At 33.8% G+C, this 27,501-nt stretch overlaps 1 protein-coding gene across 1 annotated transcript; it reads left to right on the top strand.

Moving 5' to 3' along the window:
* The first annotated feature begins 552 nt into the window (after positions 1-552).
* Positions 553-27,257, top strand: LOC111064066 (inhibitor of growth protein 3). Its single transcript, XM_039430635.1, is given in 10 exon segments — positions 553-800; positions 1,468-1,539; positions 2,668-2,796; positions 2,963-3,097; positions 4,276-4,374; positions 6,341-6,603; positions 7,961-8,199; positions 9,758-9,941; positions 9,943-9,975; positions 25,554-27,257. Coding segments are annotated over 10 exon segments (1,317 nt in total). The 5' UTR covers positions 553-772; the 3' UTR covers positions 25,689-27,257.
* Positions 27,258-27,501: the final 244 nt, after the last annotated feature.

Here is a 27,501-nt window from a genome sequence, read left to right as displayed (position 1 = left end):
GAATTATTTGCTGTGGAACAGGCAGATAACAACTTCTCACTAATTATGTAGCCTATCCCAAAGTTTCTCGGTTTGGAAATTTTCAAGTTATTGAATTCATCAGGGTGTTGTTGATAAAATTGAGGATTTCTCTACATTTTTGAGAAAGCTCTATAATTTAAAGGAAATGACTCAGAATAGTAGAATAATTCAATTCAATCTATATCCTCCTTGTGTGTACCACTTTCAGGGCTGTCAGGATTCTGTTGATCCGATAATTATGTCTTTCAAAATACTCAACAAAGGAAAAAATAGACTATCATTTATAGAAAATTCACATATATATTAATATGAATATTTCATTCAATAATATGATTTATTTATTTACAATTTTATACATTGACAGTTTGTCAATTATTATTGACATTAAGTAAACTTTTCGGAAACAACTTTTAACGTCTATAATTTCTTCCAGCAATTTTTAATTTTTGAAAAGTACTGTGTTCACAGAGAATGCGCTCAAAAGCAGTGCAATGAAGAACAATTAGTACTTCTAAGTTCTTACTCGTCTATGATGCAAATTTTGGAAATTGAAGTTGAGTTTTCTACTGTAAACATAACATAAACCAAAACAAATTTATAATTTTAAAATTAATTTTTTAATGGACCGTGATTATTATAACAGTATATTGTTACTCAATATATGAGGAATAAAGAATGCTTCTTCATCAGTAATAGTAGCAAATCCTCATTTTTTATATTGAATAACTTCTAGCCCAGAAGACAAGTTAAAATGTTGTACCTAGAAGATTATTTAGAAAGTAAGTATGATTTCTTGAAGATACTAAGCATATAGGTAATAAAACTATAAATTTTCATAAGTATTTCTATTACAATTGACCCATAATTTACGTTTGAGTATGCCAATTCATTTAGCTTTTAATGAAAGTATAAGAGTTAGGTTAGTTTAATTTTAACCTCAAATATAGAAAACAAAAGTCCTATAGATAGGGCTACCCATAAAGTATCAAAACTATCTTTTTACAAAGTATTAAAGATAAATAGAAGATTTGTAATTAAGAAAATTATGATAACTTGATATCATTTATACCGTTGTTTAACCATAAAGTCTGTTGTAGATGTAACTAACCAATAACTATGAAAAACTTATAGCCTAAGTGTAATAATAATAATGTTGAATTTGGAAATTTCAATTGTAGCTCTTTTAAATCACAATATAATCAATTATAAACAATAGTAAAGTTAAAGCTTAAAAGAATGAATTGACAAATTGCCGATAAATAATTGAGAATGATAATGCATGCGAATGGAATTTTAAAACCATATTCTCAATCAGCTTTCAAGTTTTTACTAGTCATCTCACAAAGCATTCTCATTGGGTTTGACAGATAAATACGCATTTTTTTATATTTGATTGATTTACGGTACTGTATAGTCCATATTCATGAAAATTGGAATTTATTTCAGTGATAGAACATCTTCCTCAAGAATTGAGAGATAGATTAACCGAGATGAGAGAAATGGATTTACAAGTCCAAAGTAAGTACGGTAGTTCTTACTTTTTATCAAATTTCGTGAATAAATCACATGATTAATCTAAAGAAGTTCAACATAAGAGATAATAAAAATATAGTAGGCTATTGCTCTATAGGCCTATGTTTTATTTTTTAAAAAATGATCCTGCTTGTGCTGAAAATATTAAGGTTTGGAAGGATTGATTGGATATGGAACACAGTGTTTAGTTGAGATTATATTTAGTTGGGAACATAAGGAACATATTTTATTCGTGTTATTGAATGGACACGTTACTATGGGTCCGTCAAGTTGGAAGATCGAGAGCCATATTGACGTCTTGAATGATATATTCTAGGTGTGACGTTCCTGTAAGTTGAGGCACTCACCACAAACAAAAAGCCTTGAGAATGAGATTTTTTTAATTTTTAATTGTAGTTCTCGTTAATCTAGTTGATTACTATAATAGCAGTCAGACCATACAATGTGCAAGGGGATTATTTTTGTCCAATTAAAGATCCAATTTATCATATCGGATAGCTCTTCTCAAGCTGGCGCCACACACTTGCCAAGTGCGTACAAATGACGAGTGCGAAAGTGTGCATGGCTACTCTGCCACTGCTCGCATTCACTCGGCTCGGCTTGCCTTTGCTCCGATTTTTGTCGAGATGAAACGAGCGAAGGCGAGCGGCTCCCTACCACTGATCTTGTTAGGGCGTTCGTCTTCTGGTCACATTGCAGTATGGATGACAAGACCAATGCGAGCCGCTCTCGTTGGCCATTCGACTTGCTGGCGGCAAGAGTGTAGCCTAGACAGAATGTTTCCTCGTAAACACTTGAACACTATTCGTAAACCGAGACCAACAATGCTAGATTGGTTGCGTCAAAATTAAAAAAAAAAAACTTTGAACAGTTGGTCAACTATAAACCTTGATTAAACCAAGGTGTGGCTTCTAAGTATTTAACTGCATTTGAGCAAAGCGAAAAGCTCGGGAGTAAGGTGTCACTCTCAGAATGCTGCCTTGGCTTATTCTAAGACTGGTGGAGTGAATGCCCTAATCTTCAATATATGTTGATTGATTGTTTCATAATTTCATGTTTATTGAAAAAAAAAACAATGAATGAGAGATATTTCTAATTTGTTATTTCTTTCAGATTCTGCCGACAATCTTGAGAAAAGAGTCAGAACATTTTTTGGAAATGCGAAAAAAATGAAGGTGCAAGATAAAGAGTCGGAGTATGAGTCAATTAGGAAAGACTATTACAAAACTTTAGAAGACGCAGGTAAGATAAACACGGATCAACCTCATTTTTTAAAATTAATATCTCAAGAATTTTGTGCATTGTTCTTCTAGAATCTTGGTTTTATTAATGCTCGATCACTAATATTCCAATCAATTAATCTCTTGCTGCATTGATAAGTAGGAGAGATCAATCTTTTATGTTTTAGATGAGAAAGTGCAACTGGCAAATCAAATGAGTGATCTAGTCACACGATACCTTCGCAGATTAGAACAAGAAACACATAATTTCAAGTTGGAATTAGAGGCTGATCACATGGGAATAACGGAAATATTAGAAAAACGTAAGTAACATTTTGCTCTTTTCATGTCATATTTATTTAATAACACTAAATAAATTGATTCTTATAATTCTCATTGGTTTTATTCACTCGAAGATTAATCTTCCTATAATTTTAATTGTATTCGAAAATAATATTGAACTAGAAAAGTGAGGAATATTATTATTTATTAATTTATCTATTCCTCATGAATTACAAAAGAAATCAATAAACTACAGAATATGAACTGCAATAATTAAATTACTCTACAAAATAAAACATTAGGAACTACTTTCCTTGACCTAGCTCCGCAGTGCAGGCTGGTTGCTTGGCTGAATCGGACTAGGCGCTGAGACAGCAAATAATAGCAGCGTTGGTGGGAATGCGAGAGGCCGCAGTAACATCTTCCACCCAGCAATGGTCGGCGTAGTTTCGCCTAGCAGACAGATGAAAGATCAATCCAGTCGGTTATTTGATCCCTCCAGCCAGGCTCAGCCAAGCAGCCGAGATAATAGAACAATGGAGTGGCAGTCTTATTCGCGTTCATCGGCAGTTTTCTTTCTCACGATTATTTTGATTTTTGTGTTACCTATAATCAATAATAACTCCAGTCACCAGTAAAAAGTTTCCAGAAACGTGGTGTACTACCATATTAATGAATTTTCATGATGATTTTTAATTATTTGAAAACATTGTTGACATTCTGAGCCTTCAGGCTAAACTTGGGGTCGCTGAGAACGAATCTGCAATAAGAATTTCTTTATCACGAGAAATAACGAAAAAAATCCAGCTGTTGATCTTCCGGCAACCGTTAACACTCATCCTGCAATGCGGCACAAACACTTCCAAGCCAGATACCCATCTCAAATGACAACAACGCCAAGCTGTGAGAAACCATCCTGCACTGCGGCACTAGGTTTAAAGAGCAAGTTCGAGCTTGGGGAAGGAGCCAGCCGAACTTCGGCTATGATTTGAAAATCATGCTACTTCAAGAAAATATCAATACAAGGATAAATACTAGGCTAATAAAGATGCGTATTCACAATGATTGAAAAGAGATTAATAATCATAGTTTAAACATTCTTTTTCTAAAAAAAACTACTTATTTGCGTATAATACTGAAATTATTGATATTGTTCCATTATTGATCATTTAATTTCTATTGGTTGTATAATAATTTGAAAATGGAATTATTGTTACAGGCTCCCAGGAACTTGATGCACCACCCACACCGAATAGTGGAAACAGCTCTCAAAAGGAGAATAGGTATTCAATAAATTCAAGCCGAACAGCACACCAAGGTACGGAACAATAAAATTAATATTCTCACTGAAGATTAATATGATTTATCCTACTTTACAAATTGGCTAAAAGGGTTCCAATTGTATCATCAAAACTATCAAACCTACTTATAGCCTAACCTTGTTTTGCTCAGGTAACCTGTGATAGAGCAGTTTATGAAGTCAATACATAATTACATGCAGCTCAATACATTTGATACATATTTTTATACACGTAAAGTTGTCATCACCAGCAGCAAAAATAATTATAATGATTAAACTACAGTTTTGGGTGGGTTTTTAACTACCTGTAAGTCATTGCCCTCCCATCTATTTTAACCTTACTATCAAGGGTTGATGGAAAGAACATGCGCCAAGAATGAGCATTTATATCTATTTTCAAACCTCACAAATTTATTGGGTACATCGCATGTTAATATAATATATTTAATTCTGTAGTCCCATGATTTATAGCACTGACTTTATAACCTGTATCTGAATATAGAAGAAACTAAACAGAAATGTTTTCTAATGTACATACCTAAAATATATAAAACAATTAAACGAAAACTTAGTCAATGCTATCAAATAATTGCAAGTTTTTTTATGAATATTGGAGAAATAGCAACGAGAAAATAGGAGCAATACGGTTTCCTTCAAATGATCTACCTCTCCGCATTCCTCTACTAAACGATCTATTCTTATCATTAAACATTTTTGAAATCCAAAAAAGAGTGCTTAGGAATTTGACTTACTCTGCGAGGAGAGACTCTTACAGGCCCATATTTCGCAGACTCAACCTTTTAACACTTCCGGCATTATACATGGTTGACATTTCAATGTACATGAAAAGAAATAGTGAGATATTTGCTGACAACCATCCCATCCACAGGTTTCCTCAGCGTAACAACAATCTTTATTTGCCCAAGCACAGACTTATCGCCTATGAGAAGGGAGCCTTATATTCAGGCATTAAATTATATAATTCTTTGAGAAACGAGTTGAAAACTGAGACTTTTTGAAGGTATTCCAAAATAAAATAGGTGTTATACCTACTATTAGAGATTTGTCCCTTTAGTGTTGAAGAGGGAATGAGGTCGTCCTTGTCTGGTAGTTTGGACATATAGGTTTTTAAGAAAATTAATATATTGAAAAATGCACCGTATCAAATGAAACCAATCTTGTACGTAACATATATATATGTAATTGACAGGTGGCATGTTGTGTGAGTTTTAATGAAGCTCACATAATACAACTAAGCGCCATGAATAACAATAATAATAATTATTATCCTATACTATTAAACGAGCAACTTTTGTTTAGATGTTTATATGTTTGTATTTCACCGGATCTCGAAAACGGCTCTAACAATTCTCACGAAATTCAGATCATAGTAGGTTTATAATATAAAAATTCGATTGCACTAGGTCTCATCCTTGGGAAAACTCACACTAAAGGACATTAAAATGATAATTATTATTCATCCCTGGAAAAACAGCTGATAATAATTAATTCGTCGTCTGTTGGTGATGGAAGTGAGTGAGCGAGTTCATGTGTGTGGGACTGTGTCAAAATAAAATTATGACTCAGCTGTTGAACTTTTGTAATCATTCAATCAGGTACTTGGTGCCGGTTGCAAAAAAACCGGGTTATTTTCAATCCTGATTAATTCCAGTAGATCCATCTTTTTGAAATGGTCTTCTCTGATTTGGTTCACGTGAGATTAATCAGGATTAAAATTTAACCGGCTTTTGTGCAACCAGACCTTTGTGAGGGCAATTTTTGCATTCCTCTGGGAATTAATCTGAATTTACTGTGATTAGATAGAACATTTCTGTATGAACTATAAATGTTATAATAATTTCTTCTTTCGTAATAATTTTTTATGCTTTTGTACTCCAGAGCGAAGCTCGGTCCCCGATATTATAAACTCAAGTTTTCAGTTCTACCATTCATGTTTTACATAATTCGAAATATTTGTTTGTAGAAAAACGCCGTGACTCGACATCGAGCAACGAGCACAGCGGCAGCAACAAGCGACTGGCGACAGTGCCGGACATGCGGCTGGGGGCAGGGGCGGCTGCTGCGGGGGCGGTGGGGGTGGGCCCTGTGCTGCTGGCCGGAGCTCAGCCCACTGCCGCCTCCGCCTCCTCCGTCCCTCCCTCCGTCAACTACACACTGGGCCACATCAGTGCGGGCGGCACTGCCATTGCAGCCGCTGCGTCCCAAGCTATTGCTGCCACTCAGCAGGTGAGGCCATCTCATCAGTTATTATCACTGTTATCTAGGATCTAGTTTTCATTCATTAAAATGATTGTCTATAGTCCGTGCAATCCTTAGTTTACAGCTCAGGGCTTAATGGACAATGTTATTTATTACGACAATAGGAGCACACTGTTGCCTTTTTTATTCATTTATTAAGATTGTTTTTTGTCCTGCGAAATTATTATCTCTGTAAGGCTGTACGGTACATTTTTTATTTTAATTTAAATTGGATAATCTTTTTCAATATAATTGTTAAGATCATTATAAGAGTGAGAAAAAGTGACAACTGAAATTTTCAAGTGGTCTAATAAGCGAGTTATGGGTTGTTGAAGTGCTAAACTCCGTTTTCTTTCCAGATCATAAACGGTTTCGAATTTTTCATTGGAGTTTTTCCAATAAATTCAGTATATCATTGGCTTTGTTCTAATATGCGTTTTTTCGCGATTAATGCCAGAATAAACAAGTTATCGAATTTACAAAAATGTTATTTATGATATTTATGAACGAATTTGTTATTTATAACAAATTTTTGTTATTTATGAACGATATGGGAAATAAAATATTCTAGTTTGGAAAGATACATTTTTTGAATTTTTAAGAGAAGTAACTTCTAATAATATATTTGAAACCGTCTATGATCTGGAAAGAAAACGGAATCTGGAAAGTAAGCACTTCAACAACCCATAACTCGCTTATTAGACCACTTGAAAATTTCAGTTGCCACTTTATCTCACTCTTATAATGATCTTAACAATTATATTGACAAAGATTATCCAATTTAAATTAAAATAAAAATGTGTACCGAACGGCCTTAATATGTGAATATTTCCTATTTTAGTGATAATAATGTGAAATATTTCTTCTGTTTGGGTTTGAAGAATCTATATTCAAAAATGTACTTTGTAAAAATAATTAAGGACTGAAAATTTCGTGAAGTGAACAACTACAAGACTTACACCTTTTTCGGACTTTGTGTAGCCTTTTTTAACTTTGGGAGAGGAATAGCACAAGGTTACCTTATTTTTTCTGTCCCTATCACTTTGATGATGTACTTATTGTATGAATCAATATAGAATAAATTTATTCACGGAGCCAAAAATCATAATAGTATACAATAATAACGTATATGATCGGGAGAAGACAACAGGATAAACCCATAACTTCCTCTCTTCCAAATTTGGATGGATGAATTTTGTTTCCAAGACTAAAATTATTTTAGTTTATAATTTCTTTTTTCTAAAATTTTCTGTCAAAAACATTAGATTTTTAAATTTTGACGCTTGTTAAACTAAATAAAAAACAATTTATTGTGACAAATTTGATTGATTGTTGTGTTATTTAGATGCAACAGGGCCGCCGCACTGCCAGCCTGAAGGCGTCCTACGAGGCAATCCACTCGGCGGCCAGCAGTAACGGGGGCGGGGGCGGGAGTGGAGGCGGCAGCGGAGGCGGCTCGGCGTCTGGCTCGGGTCATGGGGCCGTTGGTCACGTGCCGCACGAGATCAGCATCAGCAAGGAGATTGCCGGCGCCGCCCAAACTGCCATCGCCGCCATACAGGACACACACAAGAAACATAAAAAGTCAGTCGACCACCACTTTTTTAAGATTCTTGAATTTCGTCGTTTTCAATTTGTGCTACATTTGTGTTGTGACAGACCTCGAGCTGTCTTCATGATTATCAAAAGATTAATTCGTAATCACCTATGAAATTAAGAAATTATAATAGAAATAAAAATCTCAGTTCCCTTTTTTTGAATTATTTTATCACAACATGTTTCAACATTGATGCCATTTTCAAGTGATATGAAGTAGATAAATAAATATTGCTGGAAGATTCTTATTTTTTATCATATGTTAGTGTATTTATATGATTTTATGAACAAGGACTGTAAAATTTGGATTTAAATTTGCCTGATTCTATCAGACAAAGAAAGAGACAATAAGACATTATGCCGTTAAAAGGATCAATCGTTGGAAAGTTGGCTCAGACAAGACACACACAAGAAATACAAAAAGTCAGTCGGCCACCAGTCTTTCGTCAACCTTACACAACCTTGTGCTACACTTGGGTTGTATCAGTCTTCTCATCGAGCTGATTCTCATAAAATCAATTCGTAATTGCATTTGTGTTACTGACTTCTACATTTCATCTGCTCGTGTTACTCAATTCTCACAACTTTTTCTGCTTTGTATTCTTGCTGTGACTAGTTTGTGATCACTTTGACAAACAGTATTTTTGTCATGTTTAACGTTTGCATTTTTGTTACAATAGGCGTGTGCTTTGCAGCAACATTCAAAAGAGAATTCTATTTTACTTTTTCAGTTTCTATTTTAATTTATTCACCAAGTACATAACATGCATCACAGAGTTGCTAAATGCATATGATTATGGTTGGTATGACACACAATAAACTTCGGTTGACGTGTGAGGTTCTTTGAACCTTTGGATCTTTTAATCCGTCCCTTCAAAAACATAAACATGGTTGGTATGCAAAAGCATGAATTTAATTGAACAAAACCAACCATATCCCTATAATTTGAAGTTGAAAGTCATATTTTTCTGTACTTGGAACCCAATTGGAAGTAAAATTTAATTGAACAAGAATTAACATCTTCCTAAAAGTTGAAGTTGAAAGTAATATTTTACTGCACTTGAATCTGGCCCCCAATTACAAGTAAAATTGAATTGAACAAGAGTTTTAAGATATCCCTAAAACTTAAAGTTAAAATTAAAAGTACTATAGTGAGATCCACGTTATAATGACAGTGGATTAAGATGGGAGAACAGCGTTGCCGATTCTCTGCCTTGATTAATTATCTTTCTACATGGTTAAAAACAGATTTGGCATCGTTGTGGAGCAAGAAAAGAATAGTACTACCTGCTTTGTCGAATAATAGACAAGGATAGCAACACCAAAGTTGATCAAATACTGTCATTATAACGTGGACCTCACTATAGACATTCTACAGTATTCTAATCTGGCCGCCAATTAAAAGTGGAATTAAATTGAACAAGAATAATAATAATCTCCCTTAAAGTTGAAGTTATAGTACTATTTTACTGTCCCTAGTTAGCACTTTTCTATTGTAGCATTCAAGTGGCCAGTGACCCATGTAACTTATATAATGTGATTGCAGGAAGAACAGCATGCTGGCGAGTGGTGGCGGGGGCGGTGGCAGTAGTCCAGTGGTGGCCTCCCCGGCGGCCATGGCCAGCCTACAGCTGCAGCAGCCGCTCAGCCCCACCGACTCAGCCGCCGAGAAGAACTCGGAGGTGTACGACCCCAACGAGCCCCGCTACTGCCTCTGCAACGAGGTCGCCTTTTGGCGGCATGGTCGCTTGTGATAATAAAAAGGTAACCATCACGTTACTTATGTTAATTAACTTCAATTTCTAATAAAATCTTCCATCTTAAGACATCATGTATTCAAAATTCACTACTAGTCATAGATAGTTTCTTGTGAAACAATTAAAAAAATAAAATAAAATTTATTTCCATTTTCACACAATATACATGATATAATATAATAAGAATTTATATCAACTATTTAATGAAAATGAAAATTAGATTAATATTGTAGCTCATGATTCTATTCAAAATTGATAAACTTGGGCCCGGTTGCTCAAAATTATGTTGAATTTTAACTGTGATTAAGTGCTAATTAAAGAAGCTTATTTGATCAAGTTTGATTTATTTATTTACGAAGGGTATGATCACATTATTAATGCGTGATGTGAAAGTGCATGACAGATCATGCATGAGCCGGAAACAACATCTGGAAAGGGGTGTCATTCGCGTGTGATATCTTAAGTGTGAATATTTTAAATTTTTGTTATTTGTGTGTATTATATAAAAATATCAACATATATTAAATAATATTAACATATTGCCATATAAAAGACAAACACTAACCTCCCTAACCTTTTCTTAATTGTTTACCTTCAAACATCATCAATTTTTTATTAAAAGTTGTATTTACCAAAAATTATTTATCTACAATTTATTTCTTCTTCATTACTAGTAGTTCTGTGAACAGTAGACCTCGCGCAGTTATAAACCGCATCCTCCTCTTATACTGTCCATCAGAGTAAATCCTGTCTGTATGTCGTATCGGCGAGATATCGGTGTGAAAACGGCTAATGGCTGTTGAGGTTGGTGTATCAAAAATGCTAACATCGAAAACTAATATCCTCCAAGACATACTGGCAACAGGACAGCCCGAGTTCAAAGTAGAGAAAGTTCGAGAGACAATACTATGTTATTTTAGTTGTTACTTGCATGCGTTATTGCAAGCAATCAATAGTTCATTTAATAGTGCATAAAAATTGCATTCAATGAGGCATGCAATTTATAGTCTACACAGCAAATGATTTTTTACCAAGTTACATTGAGATATTGAATTGCATGCAATTTATAATCAACTCGACAGCTGATTTATGATGAATAATTCTATATTCTGATTTTTACTGTAATATTGGCGTATGAAGGAGGCTCTTTTTCCTTTTATATTATCCTTGAAATGCGAAATTTCCAAAAAAATTTGTATATACGTCGACGCGCAATTTAAAAAGGAACATACCTGTCAAATTTCATGAAAATCTATTACCGCGTTTCATGGTGGTGTGTGTGTGTGTTGTGTGTGTGTGTGTTGTGTGTGTGTGTGTTGTGTGTGTGTGTGTGGTGTGTGTGTGTGTGTGTGTGTTGTGTGTGTGTGTGTTGTGTGTGTGTGTGTTGTGTGTGTGTGTGTGGTGTGTGTGTGTGTGTGTGTGTGTGTGTGTGTGTGTGTGTGTGTGTGTGTGTGTGTGTGTGTGTGTGTGTGTGTGTGTGTGTGTGTGCTCTTGTGAATGTGTCGGGACGAGATCTGGTATATGGTTACACACCCACGCAGCGAGATCCGCTGGCTCGGCGAGATCCTATCCCCCGGATCTCAGTGAGCGAAAGCCTCTGATTCGTTGTCTACGCATCGAATTCATAGAAAAAAAGTCCCCCACTTTGTTTTTCAACTTGGATCTCATTTTGACTAATATTGTCTGTGCGTGTGAGGTGTAAAGCTTTTGAAAATTGATACCACGTCGCGCTAGCGTCGCCTACACACAGCAGCTCAGTGTTGCCAAAGTAGGGAATTTTTTGTAGACCTAGGGAATTTTTCTCTAGCGTAGTGCTTGGACTCCTGGGCTGTTCCCGCTTCCTTATCCTCTTCACAAACTCCTGGAATGTTCATGTTCATGTTCTGTAGGAGTGATGTTTTGTTGTGGCCACTGCAGTCAGAATTTTCAGAAAAGATGTGCATTTATGGTTCACGTTTCAAAGTGCAGAGAAAGAGACAAGGTAAGTTGAAAAAATGCTTCCTCACGTCTTAGTTGGTTTGCAATCTAGCCTATCTAAATAAATTACTATCAACATTTTAGCATAAAATGTTCCATTAAAAGGCTCTATGCTATGGTGTCTTGTAGCTGTAGGCCTATAAGTAATTCAAGGTACTTGCAATATCAAAGATCTATTTTAAAATATTTATATTATAATACAGTAGGCTATAGGCCTATATAATATAATTATGATCGTTTTATAAGGCCCTCAGATTCTGTAAATCTACTATAAAAACTATTGTATCGGAGTGAATTGCTGACTGGAACAAGTTTCAAATAGATCATGTCACAGATTATGGAATAACTTAATAACTTGGTAGCCTAATAAGTTTATTCAAGTTTTGATAAGTTACTAATTTTAGAGCATTGCAAACAGGTTAGCAATACCTGCCTAATCGTTCCATAATTCAAATTATATGTGAGATCTTTTTCATGAAACTTGAAACTACCTACCTAATAATAAGTTACAACAATTTTCTGTATGAATTTTATCTGTTATTTTTCTTGAATTTTGAGACTTGAAGTAGTCTTTTAATAAGGCCCTTATCTGGCTTAGCATCATCTGTGATAATAGAGATCCCATAATATCTATTATAATAATGACTGTGGCTACGATATAATGCCCAGGCTTTGATCGAGAACATGGAAATTATGTGTAATTCTCAGCTTTGTCAGGACAGTTGTCGAGCTGTCTACGAGAGTACATGTACATCGAAAAGAGAGTGACCCCAGCAATACTAATTTGCTCTCAAAGACAGCTTCAGACTGTCCTGACAGAGCTGAGAATTAATAAAAGGCATTTGCCTACCTCCTAACTAATTGGCGTCAGCTGTATTTATTCATGTATTTTACTTGGACATTCATAAATTTTAATGTATGAAAATAATACAAAAAACTTTCTCACTAATCATATACTATTTAGGCCCACGTAATGAATGAAATAACATTTCAAAATTATGAACTCAACAAGTTTCTGAAACTTGAATACAAAAAAAACTCATAGCCTACACAAATTATCAACCACAACTCAGAATTTACAAATATTGTGCTTTGAACTGAAGCTTTATTATGCTTTTAATTCATGGAAAAATTTCACACAAGAACCCATTTTTCACCGTTCTTGTTGTAGCAAACCTACTAATTGTACCGTAATTATTATTTGTAATTATTTGAGTTGGTAATAAATCAGTTCCAATTAAATTCTTGTTAAAAATATAATTGGGGAAATGGTTTATGCATTGGCGGTATTCTTATTGCATTAGATGAATCATTTTTCAAACAATAAATTAGGCCTATATGTTGTTTGTTTAGTTTCCTATTTTTTAAATACAATATAACCTTTAGCTATCATGGTACCTACTACCAGTACAAAAATGGTTTAATGTTCTAGGTTGCAGCTGAGTCCAAAGATAGTTCAGATAGTTCATTGAATTATTACTCGGACAAGGATCCCCCTTGGAGTCCCTCTGGGAGTGAATACTCTTCAGGTAGGCAATTTTTCTCTATCGCTTACTATCTTTTTTTTATTCATGTATTTTAAAACATGATTGGAATTTTTTCTGTTTCAAGGCTAGAATATCCAACATTTCAATTTACTTCAACTTATGGGAAATTTTTTGCAAAAATCTTTTACATTTAAAACAAACTCACATTCATATCATCAATTTAATTATGTGGCATTGACTAAAAAATTATTGTCTGGTTGTTATTTATGAGACTTAAGTTACAGCTGGGAAAATTGGGAAATTGTTCATTTCAAGGAATAAAAGGGTCTTATGCCACGTTTACACTGGAATGTTAATAACATTTTTGTTAATAACTTCTTTGAATAACGTACATATTATTATGTAGACTTATATATTATATAGGCCTAACTAATTATAAAATGTTATTAACAAATGTTATTAACATTCCAGTGTAAACGTGGCTTAAGGATGGTATTACACATTAATATTTATAGTATCATAGTTCATCATGATTATGAAAAGAGTTGAAAATCATATTTTCATATCATCAACTATGATAATAGAACTATTACTGTGTGGATCTTGCACAATTTATTGTAAACAAGAGTAGTGATGTGAAAGAATGCCCTCCCATTTAAGTTAGGACAAATTCTCAGGTTACTGTACAGTTCTCAGGTTACAAACTTTTATTTATTTTGAAGATCAAGTTATTATAATTTGTATGTAATGTTTTTCATTATTCAGCCTAGTAGGCCCAGGGGATATTTTTCTGAATAACTTACTTATAAATTTTTTGTTTGGTTTGGCCTAATGAAAATGTTGTTTGACTAATTACTTGTTTTTTTTCAAGTCCAATAAATGGTAAAGCTATTTATGAAAATTTTATTTGTTCAAATAATAGTCACATTTGACCTATCATTGTAAAGCTATGTTTATATCAAGCACAAATTTCTAATCAGAGATATTTTACGTCATTAGTTTGGAGAATACAGGCTGTTCTGTATTTATAAGTTTGGTTTTAGCCAAAACAATTCCTTCCAATAGACCTTGAATAATGCACATCATACTGAGAGCAAACTGGTTTATTTATTGCTCTTGAATTCAATGTGTGAATTGTTGTGCTTGATTCCTGCTAAGAGGACCCCCAATTAGTTTTGTACCATCCCAACCTTGAAACAGACAATACAATTTCTCTTACTTGAAACCTCAGAAAACTTGTTTGAAGACAAAACTCATTGTTTGATTTCAGACTGTGAATCGCCATTGACACAAGAGCAGTTGAATGTTGTAACTGAAGCATGTAACTTCGTAAGTAACTTTTGATCTTTGTATAGGCTACGTGTTAATAATGATATGTTTTTTCAAATATTCATCTTCCAGTGTTTTTCAGAACTCAGCTGAATTATACCTTAGGTCAGCGGTTCTCAAACACTAGTACAAATAAAATATATATTTTTAAAAGTCCCAAAAATGCTTTGTTACTAAGATAAATATGGCGGAAAATTGCAGATTTTATGTCAAATTGGCTGGGAAATCTGTTAGAATCAGATGTTTGTGAGTGCAGTGGTTATTGAAATTTCATTATTATTGAGATTTGTCAAAATATGTTGGAAAACTTGATGTTTCAACTTTGAAGGGATAAAACTTGATTATTTGTTCGATAAACCAGTATTTTAAATTGATAAGACTTGTAGAGAATTCAATTATGGATATAAAATGGTCTGTCAAATAACTCACCCAAACCTAGATATCAGGATTAAAAGAACAGACAAAAACAGCAAAAATGAAAAATCATTTTGTTCTGTTCAATAGAATTCCATATTCATGAGATTTAGATCAGGTTTTAACAATCAAATGGGAAATCAAGTTTTTTTTAGCCCATCATGTCAAATTTGCATAAAATTTGTCCATTTTCATACCTGAAAAACTCATATTGGTATACCCATATACCACTAATATTTCATAAAATTGCATATTTTTCATAAAATATACAGATGAAATATATATATTTTCTATAATTAATTATTAATTCCCCTCCTAGTTCTCTTCTAGTGCCTAATATGTTTCCTTATCCTACATTTGAAACTTCTATCCGGCTTGACTGGCCTGTATAACAGGCTTTACTATCAGCACAGTTTAACTTTCACTCTTATACCACATATTAATTTTGTCCTTACTACAACTAAATAGGTGTTGTTCTAAAAGCTACATCAGGACCATCCTGAATGTCTGCTAATTTTATGAAATATTCTATCCACCATGAGTTCCTCATACCCATTTTTGGCAGCTATTTGCTTAATGATCCTTATCTTCTGACTAAAATTATTATGGTGGGTCAATGGTATAGTTGAAGCTCTATAAATCATAATATTGAAAGCAGCAAGTTTGTGGGAAATAGGATGACATGAATGATGAGGAATTATTAAATACCTTAGTAAGGTCAGTACAATACCTTTGATTCAGTTTTACCATGAAGTAGTAGTCTAATAATTTCTAGTCTTTATTCACTAGAGATATCTACCACAATATCATCTCAACTACTTATTACACATGAAGTAGTGGTTAATCTTTTGTTCCTCTTTCTAGCTTACTGATTGGGATCCTGATGAGTTTGAAGAAGAAGGCTCAGCTGGTGGGCAGTCTACAATTGCTTCTGGTGCAGGCCAATCTACCATCTCAGCTGGTGCTGAAGAATCTACTGGTGATGGGCAGTCTACAATGCTTCTGGTGCAGGCCAATCTACCATCTCAGCTGGTGCTGAAGAATCTACTGGTGATGGGCAGTCTACAATTGCTTCTGGTGCAGGCCAATCTACCATCTCATCTGGTGCTGAAGAATCTACTGGTGATGGGCAGTCTACAATTGCTTCTGGTGCAGGCCAATGTACCATTTCAGCTGGTGCTGAGGAATGTACTGGTAGTGGACAGTCTACTATTGCTTTGGGCGCATGCCAATCCACAATTTCAGGTGGTGTAGAGGAATCTGCTGGCGGTGGGCAGTCTACCATTGCTTCTGGCGCAGGCCAATCTACCAGTGCTTCTGGTGCAGGCCTATCTGATGGAGAGAACATTAATGTAATGGTTGCCAAAAAAAGACAAGATGGAAAGAGGATTTGGGACAAAAGAGATTCTTGTATTTTTTGTGATTTACTAGTCACAAACTTCATAAGACATCTAACAAGGAACCATTCTGAAGAAATGAAAGTTGCCGAAATTTTAGCTCAACCCAAGGTTCTGCAATGAGGAGATCTATGATCGAAAAGCTCCGAAAGAAAGGAAATTTCAATTATAACACAAACGTTCTGAGAGAAAAATCTGGTAATATTATTACCGTACAAAGACCAACTAATGATTGTAATATTGAAAAATATCTCCCATGCAAATTATGTCTGGGATTTTTTTCCAAAAATCGACTGTACCGACACATGAAAGACTGCAAAGAAAACAGTGGAAAAGAAAGCTCTAGGAATGCGCAGAGTGCAGGTCAAGCCTTATTGGTAGTTGCTAACTTTTCATGTTCAGACAGCTTGAAAACAAAAATTTTTCCTATTATGAGAAATGACAAAATAAGCAAAACTGCACAGGAAGATGAACTTATATGTGAATTTGGGTTGAGGTTGCTCAAACAACATAAAGAACAACATGTAAAACCAATAATATCCCAAAAGATGCGAGAATTAGCAAGACTGAAGATAGAACTTCTAACAAATAAGCCAACAGCAATAGACAAGTCAGGTAAAATTAAAAAGCTTCAAACACTTGAAGACTATTTAGACCCTGACTTTTACAATGATGTAGTTAAGGCGGTTAACACAATTGCCGGATTCAATGAAGAAAATGGTAAATACAAAGTGCCTTCATTGGCCTTGAAACTAGGGCACTCCCTTAGGAGCTGCTCCGAAATCATTGAGTTCAAGGGTACAACAACAAGTAACGAATATTTACGAAAGAGAGGAAAGAGGTTTCATCAGCTTTTACCCAAAATGTGGAAGTATGATGTATCTTCCAATGCATCAAAAACTTTGAGTACAGCAAAGTGGAATAAACCCACAAGAATTCCCCTTGCTGAAGATTTGAAACAACTTCATGATTTTATAATAAAAGAAGAAAAGAGTTTGTATGACCAAATGAAAAAGCTTCCTTCTGAAAGTGTATGGAGGGAACTAGGAAAAATATCTTTAGCCCACATCATTCTACTGAATAGGAGAAGATCTGGCGAAGCCCAAAGAATTGAGGTTGCTCATTACCTAACTATAAATAACCCCAAGACTACTTCTGACATTGACACTCTGTTAACAGAAACTGAAAAAAAATTGTGCAAGACATGGGCTAGATTTCAATGTCGAGGCAAAAGAGGCGCCCCTGTCCCTGTTCTCTTAACTGAAGGGATGAGAAAAAATATGGAACTGCTTATGACAACAAGGGACATAGCAAACATCTGTATTGAAAATCCATATTTTTTTGCCATACCAAGAACCAAAAACAGTTGTTTTCGAGGTTGTGATGTTCTAAGGCATTTTGCTAAACAGTCTGGTGTGCAGTACCCAGAGCTGATCAGGTCCACCAAATTGCGTAAACATGTAGCAACAATGTCTCAACTTCTGAATTTGTCTGGAAATGAGATTGAGTGTTTGGCTACATTTATGGGTCATTCTGTCAATGTTCACAAAGAATATTACCGGCTCCCAGACGATGTGGGCCAAGTAGCCAAAATAAGCAAGTTACTACTAGCTTTAGAATCAGGTAAGTTGAAAGAAATGAAAGGACAAAACTTTGATGACCTTCAAGTTGACATGGGCAATGATAGCTTAACAGAGTCAGATGCTAGTGATCATGAAGATGAGGGGACAAGAAGTGTTGAGATAAATGAAGATCAACCTTTGACATCTCAAACTTATGAAGCTGACTCAAACACTTCATCCCCAGAAAATAAAAGTGAAAGGCCTCATGATGGACAGTCTACCGTTGCTTCTGGTAGAGCCAACACTAGAGTGAAGAAACGTAGAGTTACTGTTGTAAGAAAGATGTGGTCCCAAGAAGAAACCGATGCTGTAGTAAGACACTTTCAAAAACATATAATCATGAAAAAGGTTCCAAACAAAGAAGAATGTGACCGGTGTTTGGAAAAAGAAGCTTGTTTGAGCAATAGGTCATGGTCTAACATTAAATATCATGTGAAAAACATGTTTAATAAACTGCGTTGAAATGCAATTAATACCTTAATCTGTGCATACATTATCAATTTTTTCATCAAATTCCCACAAATAAGAGAGCTTCAAACTCCTCCCAATTGCTTCAATTTCCTTCAAAGAAATTCTATTATTAAAAAACAGTTTCCCTTTATACTGTTTCAACTTGTGAAGAACCTAACTATGAATGTTGTAGTTTTTAAAGCTTAAACTCAACTTCAAACTTATTCTAAAACAATATCTAAATATTTTTAGCAACGTTTATGCACGTGATGTCGAAATAAAATACATGATAGGCCTAAACCTTTTTTGCTATTAAAACTCCATAATAAATTTGATTTTGTATTATTTTCCATGTTCATGGAATGGTTTCTCTCATTCTATTTCATATATAATTGATCACATGAAATAAGGAACTCTGGTTATATAGTATAAAATACTTCTTATTTTGTCTACAAATAAACTAAACTATTGAATATGATTGTACAGTTAGCATTAAGATTATGATTATTACTTTTGTGAAGTGAACTAAAATTCCAACTTGTCTAGAAATTCTTACATAAGGAATGTGAAGCTTTTTTATTTGAACTAATTTGATGATGAATTTGAACATGTACTCTTAGTACATTCTATAAAACATTTGGTTTTGGATTATTTTCCACATTCATGGAATTGAATTTTTGTTTTATTTCGAGTATAATTGATCATGTGAGATAAGGAACTCTGGTTATATAGTATGAAATATTTCTTATTTTGTCTACAAATGCCATCACCTATAGTTATAGTTATTAATGGATGTATTGTAATATGCTACCAGCACGTGGCTTTTTTCCTCTTCTCCTGTCAGGACTTGCAATTTATGATTTTTGATATCAATGTAGCCTTATATAGGCTAATATAGACTCTATTGTATTGTTTTGTTTTTCACCACCACAAAATTATACAAAACCAACCTCTTTTTTGTTGTTCTAAAAAAGTATATACAATTTTTGGTGACTAAAAACTTTTTGGTGACTACAAATTTTATTGTGACTGACATCAGTCAGTATTTAGATTTTTTTGAAATTTTAAAAAAACTAAGATCCATTGTCCGCTGAAAGTTGAGTCTGGAGATCTAATGTTTTGATTTCAAATGAATTAATTTATTAGTGAAATGTTTATTTAAATTCAATTGTTTTTTTCTATCAAGCTTGAACTGATTTCTATAATAAGAATTTTATTTCACTATGTAAGCCGTTTTGGGTCATCCCGTGGCTTAATATTGTAACTTTATAATGTAGGCTATTATTATTATTCATAATTTTGATAATTAAATGAATATGGAATAAAATTGAATTTTTTTTCATTTATTTGATGGTGTCCAATCTTAATTAGTGATAATTGGAGTCCTACTTTATCAGATCAATCAATATCATTCATTGTTATAAGGAATAAAGAGGAAAGATTATTCATTCATGCTTATAAATTGAGATGGCAGATGGCAGACTACTCTAGTTCTATATTCTGGTACCCAAAAGGATGCCATAAGAGATTTTTAGTGGAAACTACTCACTTTTAAGATGGAATTAAAAAGAGTCCTTCAGCAATTCCATTGTCGCTATTTTATCCTCTACTTTAATTACTCAACATTAGATAGTGAACATTGGATATTTATTTTACTGATTATAAAATTTGATCAGAACAGTCAAACAGAACTTTTCTACAGTAAACTTTTTGAATAAAATGAGTGAAAGTACAATGTATAATGAGACATTCTCAACTCATCAAGTTTTTTTTTTAGTTCTATCGATAGCCCACAATTATTCTCATTTTTTTTCTAACAGCGTTTTATTCAACTTGCTTTGGGGGTTGTTGGTCAGGTTGGAATTTTGTCAATTAATTTTCATCCACTTCCTAACGAGCTAGAGACTTGAAACTTTCAGAATAGATCAGAACCTGTTGACATTGCAACCTTCAATAGTTTTTATTATGATTCATTTTGTATTTAGACTAATTTTTAAAAAAACTAAGATCCATTGTCCGCTGAAAGTTGAGTCTGGAGATCTAATGTTTTGATTTCAAATGAATTAATTTATTAGTGAAATGTTTATTTAAATTCAATTGTTTTTTTCTATCAAGCTTGAACTGATTTCTATAATAAGAATTTTATTTCACTATGTAAGCCGTTTTGGGTCATCCCGTGGCTTAATATTGTAACTTTATAATGTAGGCTATTATTATTATTCATAATTTTGATAATTAAATGAATATGGAATAAAATTGAATTTTTTTTCATTTATTTGATGGTGTCCAATCTTAATTAGTGATAATTGGAGTCCTACTTTATCAGATCAATCAATATCATTCATTGTTATAAGGAATAAAGAGGAAAGATTATTCATTCATGCTTATAAATTGAGATGGCAGATGGCAGACTACTCTAGTTCTATATTCTGGTACCCAAAAGGATGCCATAAGAGATTTTTAGTGGAAACTACTCACTTTTAAGATGGAATTAAAAAGAGTCCTTCAGCAATTCCATTGTCGCTATTTTATCCTCTACTTTAATTACTCAACATTAGATAGTGAACATTGGATATTTATTTTACTGATTATAAAATTTGATCAGAACAGTCAAACAGAACTTTTCTACAGTAAACTTTTTGAATAAAATGAGTGAAAGTACAATGTATAATGAGACATTCTCAACTCATCAAGTTTTTTTTTTAGTTCTATCGATAGCCCACAATTATTCTCATTTTTTTTCTAACAGCGTTTTATTCAACTTGCTTTGGGGGTTGTTGGTCAGGTTGGAATTTTGTCAATTAATTTTCATCCACTTCCTAACGAGCTAGAGACTTGAAACTTTCAGAATAGATCAGAACCTGTTGACATTGCAACCTTCAATAGTTTTTATTATGATTCATTTTGTATTTAGACTAATTTTTAAAAAACTAAATTCTATATGGAGGATTTAATGTGTATAAAAAATCAAAATAAAGATTCATTCCATCAAAATAATAATTCAGTTTATTATAAGGCCAAGGCCACATGTGCAGCTATTTGCTGCAAATTTTGTCAGCACTGTGAAGATGCCCCCGCCCTGAAAGAGGTACAAAACTTATTCAGCACCAAGTTATGGCACAATTTTGATTGAAATCTGGACAAAGTGATTTTTGTATTATTATTTAAAAAACACCTTAGGCCTATATACTAATATAATGAAATGTTTCATGCAATGCAAATTAATCATATTTATTGATGTCTTTATAGTCAGAAATAATGTTGCTGATTAAAATTATATCTCATAATAATAATGATAATTGAATAATATCACACATCAATTAGTGGATCTCACAGTGACCATGTTGTATTGTTCAGTGTGTGAACAGCTTGGATGACAAGAAAGGGAAAAAATACGGTGCGCCTCTAAATTGCTGTTTAGTTCAGATCTGGCAACACAGGTATCACTTGGCAACGTCGCATTAGGCGGATCTGCTTCCAACCGCAATCAACCAAGGATGTGTATTAGTCGGATCTGCTTGTGACCGTAATCAAACAAGGGTGTGCTCTCCCCACCACTTTTCAAAGGTTGATGGATCTCACAGCGACTCACATATTGGATCTCGCAGTGATAGCACCCAACTCATTTTGATTATTGGAATAATGATAAAACAAAAGTGATTGCAGTGATGTAGAAGATTGGAACTACAAAAGTGTCAGGTATTTTTCCTCTAAAATGGCTCCTTCTGCTGGATCTCGTTCAGCTGGTGGAACACATGGATCTCAACTCGGCTTATAAACACGTATGTGTGTGTGTGTGGTGTGTGTGTGTGTGGTGTGTGTGTGTGTGTGTGTTGTGTGTGTGTGTGTGTGTGTGTGTGTGTGTGGTGTGTGTGGTGGTGTGTGTGTGTGTGTGTGTGGTGGTGTGTGTGTGTGTGTGTGTTGTGTGTGTGTATTATATAAAAATATCAACATATATTAAATAATATTAACATATTGCCATATAAAAGACAAACACTAACCTCCCTAACCTTTTCTTAATTGTTTACCTTCAAACATCATCAATTTTTTATTAAAAGTTGTATTTACCAAAAATTATTTATCTACAATTTATTTCTTCTTCATTACTAGTAGTTCTGTGAACAGTAGACCTCGCGCAGTTATAAACCGCATCCTCCTCTTATACTGTCCATCAGAGTAAATCCTGTCTGTATGTCGTATCGGCGAGATATCGGTGTGAAAACGGCTAATGGCTGTTGAGGTTGGTGTATCAAAAATGCTAACATCGAAAACTAATATCCTCCAAGACATACTGGCAACAGGACAGCCCGAGTTCAAAGTAGAGAAAGTTCGAGAGACAATACTATGTTATTTTAGTTATTACTTGCATGCGTTATTGCAAGCAATCAATAGTTCATTAGTGCATAAAAATTGCATTCAATGAGGCATGCAATTTATAGTCTACACAGCAAATAATTTTTTACCAAGTTACATTGAGATATTGAATTGCATGCGTCATGGCATGCAATTTATAATCAACTCGACAGCTGATTTATGATGAATAATTCTATATTCTGATTTTTACTGTAATATTGGCGTATGAAGGATAGCTTCTACTCTTCCATTGACGGGTTCTATTGGTTTGCATGAATGCTCTCGAAGTGTAACAACCTCTCAGTAACTTTTTTAATAATGATCAAATTCATTATCATTATCCATTCAAGAATGACTTAATCCTTCTCAAACTACAAAACGCTTATTCTCTCAATAAAGAACAGACTCCTCTCCACACACAGGCTTAAGCCTTCGTGGATGAGATGCATGTAATTATTTTCTCTTTTCACATTTTGGTATCATAAGGATTATTATTTATACATTGTACAATACGTATTATGATCAAGTGTGATGATTGTATACAACATCTAAGTGTACATGTTAATTCATTCGAAATTGAACTAATTGTGAATTATATTCAACTGTGTATTTATTTCATGCAAAATGAACTCTTACTTACTTTCCTTTCACCTTTAAATCTTAATTGAACCGAACCTATTTGGTTTTAGATTTTAGGTTTAGAACCTAAAAGGTTGTTCCCCTGGAAAGAGCCATTCAAACACGTTTTATCTCGTCTGTAGCTGCTCTCACTGAACGCAACCAGTAAGTGCATGCGTTCAGTGCGAGTGTTCCTATTGCTCTTTCCAGATTTTCTTTCTCATCTGCGCGCTTGGTCATTCATGACTACGCGTGCAATTGCACATAGTAAGTGATCATACCCTAAGAGCTCTAGAAACCGGGCACCAGCCTATAATAAGTATAATTTTAGGTTTAAATTGATCTACAATGATAATTATCTATAAAGCGATACGTTGAAATTACCGTGTTTCCAGGACAGACCTAATAGTATGCCGTAGACAGTTCCCCTATGTAGTAAATAAATTGATTAACCTGTTACCCAAAAATTTAATTTTAGCATCACTAAATCAAGTACTAAAAAATAATTGATTGAATTAAATAAAGAAATGTTTTTCACCCAATTCACAACACAATTTGATTTTTTCTCTAGTATTGCCATCAAACTTACATACAGTATAAATATGTGTTTTCCCCACTTTCACCTTGATTGAATTGTATAGTTATTAGTTATTTGTGCAACTAGTGCGCAAAGTGACAGTTTGCTGCACCGAAAGAAACGTTTACGCACTAGCCGTAGGCGAGGGCGGAATGGTTTCTTGAGTGCAGCAGAGGAACTTAGCGCAGGTATTTCACATTAAATTTTTCCTACAGTTACCATTGAATATTAAAAGTTGGTAATTATGGGAAAAATTCCCTGAAATCCATCAAATGTTTTTCTGTGTAATTTTATTATTAATAAAAACCTTAATTTATAACCTTAATAATAAATAAATTATAATGATTAGTAATTCAACAATTGAAAATTTATCTGACTGCTTGAAGGGGGTTTATCTTATGTAAGCATTGAAATGACTATAATCAAGGCACATAATAAATAGGCAACGCTGTTCTCCACTGCCATTATAACGTGGACCTCACTATACCACAGTCAGTGTTACCAACTTAATTTTGATTTTCCTGCACTGGTGCTCCATATAACCTACTAACTATTTTGCGTTGTCATGCTGCAAATCCGGAGTACGCAAAGTAACACTAGAGCGGAAAAGTGATTCTTTGCGGCCTGCAATCAGTGCACAAATGGTCACTTTTCAAGGTATCTGTAGGAAATATATTATAGTTTAGCTTACCTTGTTGAATCAAAGTTTTTCTATTGGAAGTAATAGTATCGTTTTCTGTTTTGGTACTCGTCACCGGCACTCAAACTGTGGTTTTGCTGGTTTCGCCGAATTATATATTAAATAATATAATATAAATAATAATATATTTCCACAAGAAAAGAACAAAATAAACAAACAACTTGTGCAAGTGTAAGAAAATAACCAACTACTTATTAATACTAAAATAATGATAATGACACATAATAATGGAGTATAATACATAAAGGAATTTCATCACTTAAATATTAAAAAATAAATAATACTGATAAATCTCCATCTTGCCTACACTATACAGCTATAAATGAAAAATATGTGGAAATAGTCAACCATGCAAGTGATAAAATCACGTCCGCATGATGGAGTACAGTTGAGAGCAATATTATTATGTCAAATCAAATCAAATCAAATCGTTTATTGCACAAAAATATATACAGAATACAACTGAAAGGAAATTGACAACTTTGTGCTACACGTCGGCAAAAGAAAACTTGTACATTATGTTAATAATATTATTATGTTAATAAAATTATTCTTCTCATTCTAAAATATTGCATTTTGTAATCTGTATTTATTTGTGAACATTTTTTGTAAGGCAATAAATTTTATTTGATTGTTGATTATAATGTGTGATTTGTTGCAGTGTCCCTATGAGTGGTACCACTACCCTTGTGTTGGAATAACAGAAGCGCCCAAGGGTAAGTGGTATTGCCATCTGTGCTCAAACTCCAGTACGATAAAAAAGCGAGGCGCTCGCAAAACGATGAGTCAGTGCTGAAGTCTCCCACTCCGTTTGTTATCCATGGATTACCTTACCACCGCCATTATCAACCTCCTCAAGTCCCAATCGGAGATACTCATTGTCATAGAGCGCTCTCCTACAGCAGTCGGAACTTGCCACAATTTGTATAGAATATCGTAGATGAGATTGCTCTATAGCAATAAGTGTATCCATCTGCAAGTGCTTATACAACTAGGCATCTGAATAGTATATTTAACTTTGAATGTTGTGCTATCTGTTACTTAATAACATCGATGTATATAATTGAATATTGTATTATGTCGGAACCTTAGACCAGTTATAGAATAGACACGCTGGGAAGTCTAGCCTCTGAAGCCAACATCTACTGTCATACCACCAATCTTGACGTCAAAACAGTGACGTCACGCATCGTATAGAAAACTTTCAGATTGTGTCTATTTCAGATTCATGGTGTTTTTAGATTATTTCTAGCTACGGGCATAAACGATATCGGTTAAGTTATAATGTGTTATGTGATATCGGCTTCAAAGTTATAATGTGTTTTGAAAATAATAAGGTATGGTAGCCTACAAAAATAATTTATTATCATGCTGCAATGAGTTCACTTACATCATAACCAAGGATAATATTACAGTTACAACTCACAATATTTATGTGTATAAATTTCAACTTACGCATGAAAAGATATTCCACTTTTTTCCTAAAAAATTCAGTGCAAATTATATGCTGCGCAGGAGATTACCATTTTCATAAATAATAATTACATAAATAAATAACAATCTGCTATGGAAAACAAGCTATGTTTAACAACAATGTAAGTTAAACACCACAAACACTTACACAACAAACTCAAAAAGTTATCTATAATTTCTAAACGATGCGTGACGTCACTGTTGTGACGTCAAGATGGGTGGATTTGGCAGTACATGTTGGCTTCATCGACTTTTAGTATGAATATACAATGGGCCGTGTCTATTCTATAAATGGTCTAAGGTCGGAACTCACCTTAATTTTCTAATTACTAAGGACGTGATAAATGTGAAAATATTATGCAAACATTTTAAATAATTATTGTAAAAATGTTGTCACAACTTGTAGATAGATACCGCATGGAAATGGTCCATGTTATTGAAAATTGTAAACCTTTCTTTGGATATGAACTGAAAAAAATTATGTAAAAATTTGTAAAGCATAACGTTTTGAAAAGTACATTTGTTGGTACGATATTCTAAATTTCTCGGAGATTTACCGTACGCCGAGCAAGAACAAATTAAGCAAGTCGAATATAATATTATAATTTCAAATACTAATTCAGAGTATAAATGTAAATCAATTGTATACCGTGAAAAGTCCAGACTAACATGTCTATAATTTAAAAACTTGATTGGTTAAATAAGTTGATTTAATGTATATTTTTTATTTTGCTTCGTCTTCCTTCTATGTCAATATATTCTTGTGTAGGCTTACAAGCTGAAAGACAACGAACATTATCTTTCTTGTATTGACGCTATGATGAATTTTCAGAGAAATATATATTAAAAAATATAGCATCATGCTATTGAATAAAACACATTTCAAATAAAATTTCTTGTTTTATGATTTATTCTTGTTCCATGTTGCACGTAGTTCAAAATGAGTATGAATCTCACATTTGTATCCATCTATGAACCTCTCCCATAATTAATCAAGATTTTTTACATCTGTTATCATCATCCTTCCCATTACCCACGCACAAGCCTCGACTTATGTTGACATGATCCTCAGAAAAAAACTTGAATATGCATTTACCGGATGAGGGATGACGCAAGTATTGACAATGCTGTACATG

Source organism: Nilaparvata lugens, chromosome 1, assembly GCF_014356525.2.
Source record: "Nilaparvata lugens isolate BPH chromosome 1, ASM1435652v1, whole genome shotgun sequence".
Taxonomy (NCBI): domain Eukaryota; kingdom Metazoa; phylum Arthropoda; class Insecta; order Hemiptera; family Delphacidae; genus Nilaparvata; species Nilaparvata lugens.
Note: the sequence above shows the minus strand (reverse complement) of the source record. Positions and strands in the feature narration are given on the sequence as shown.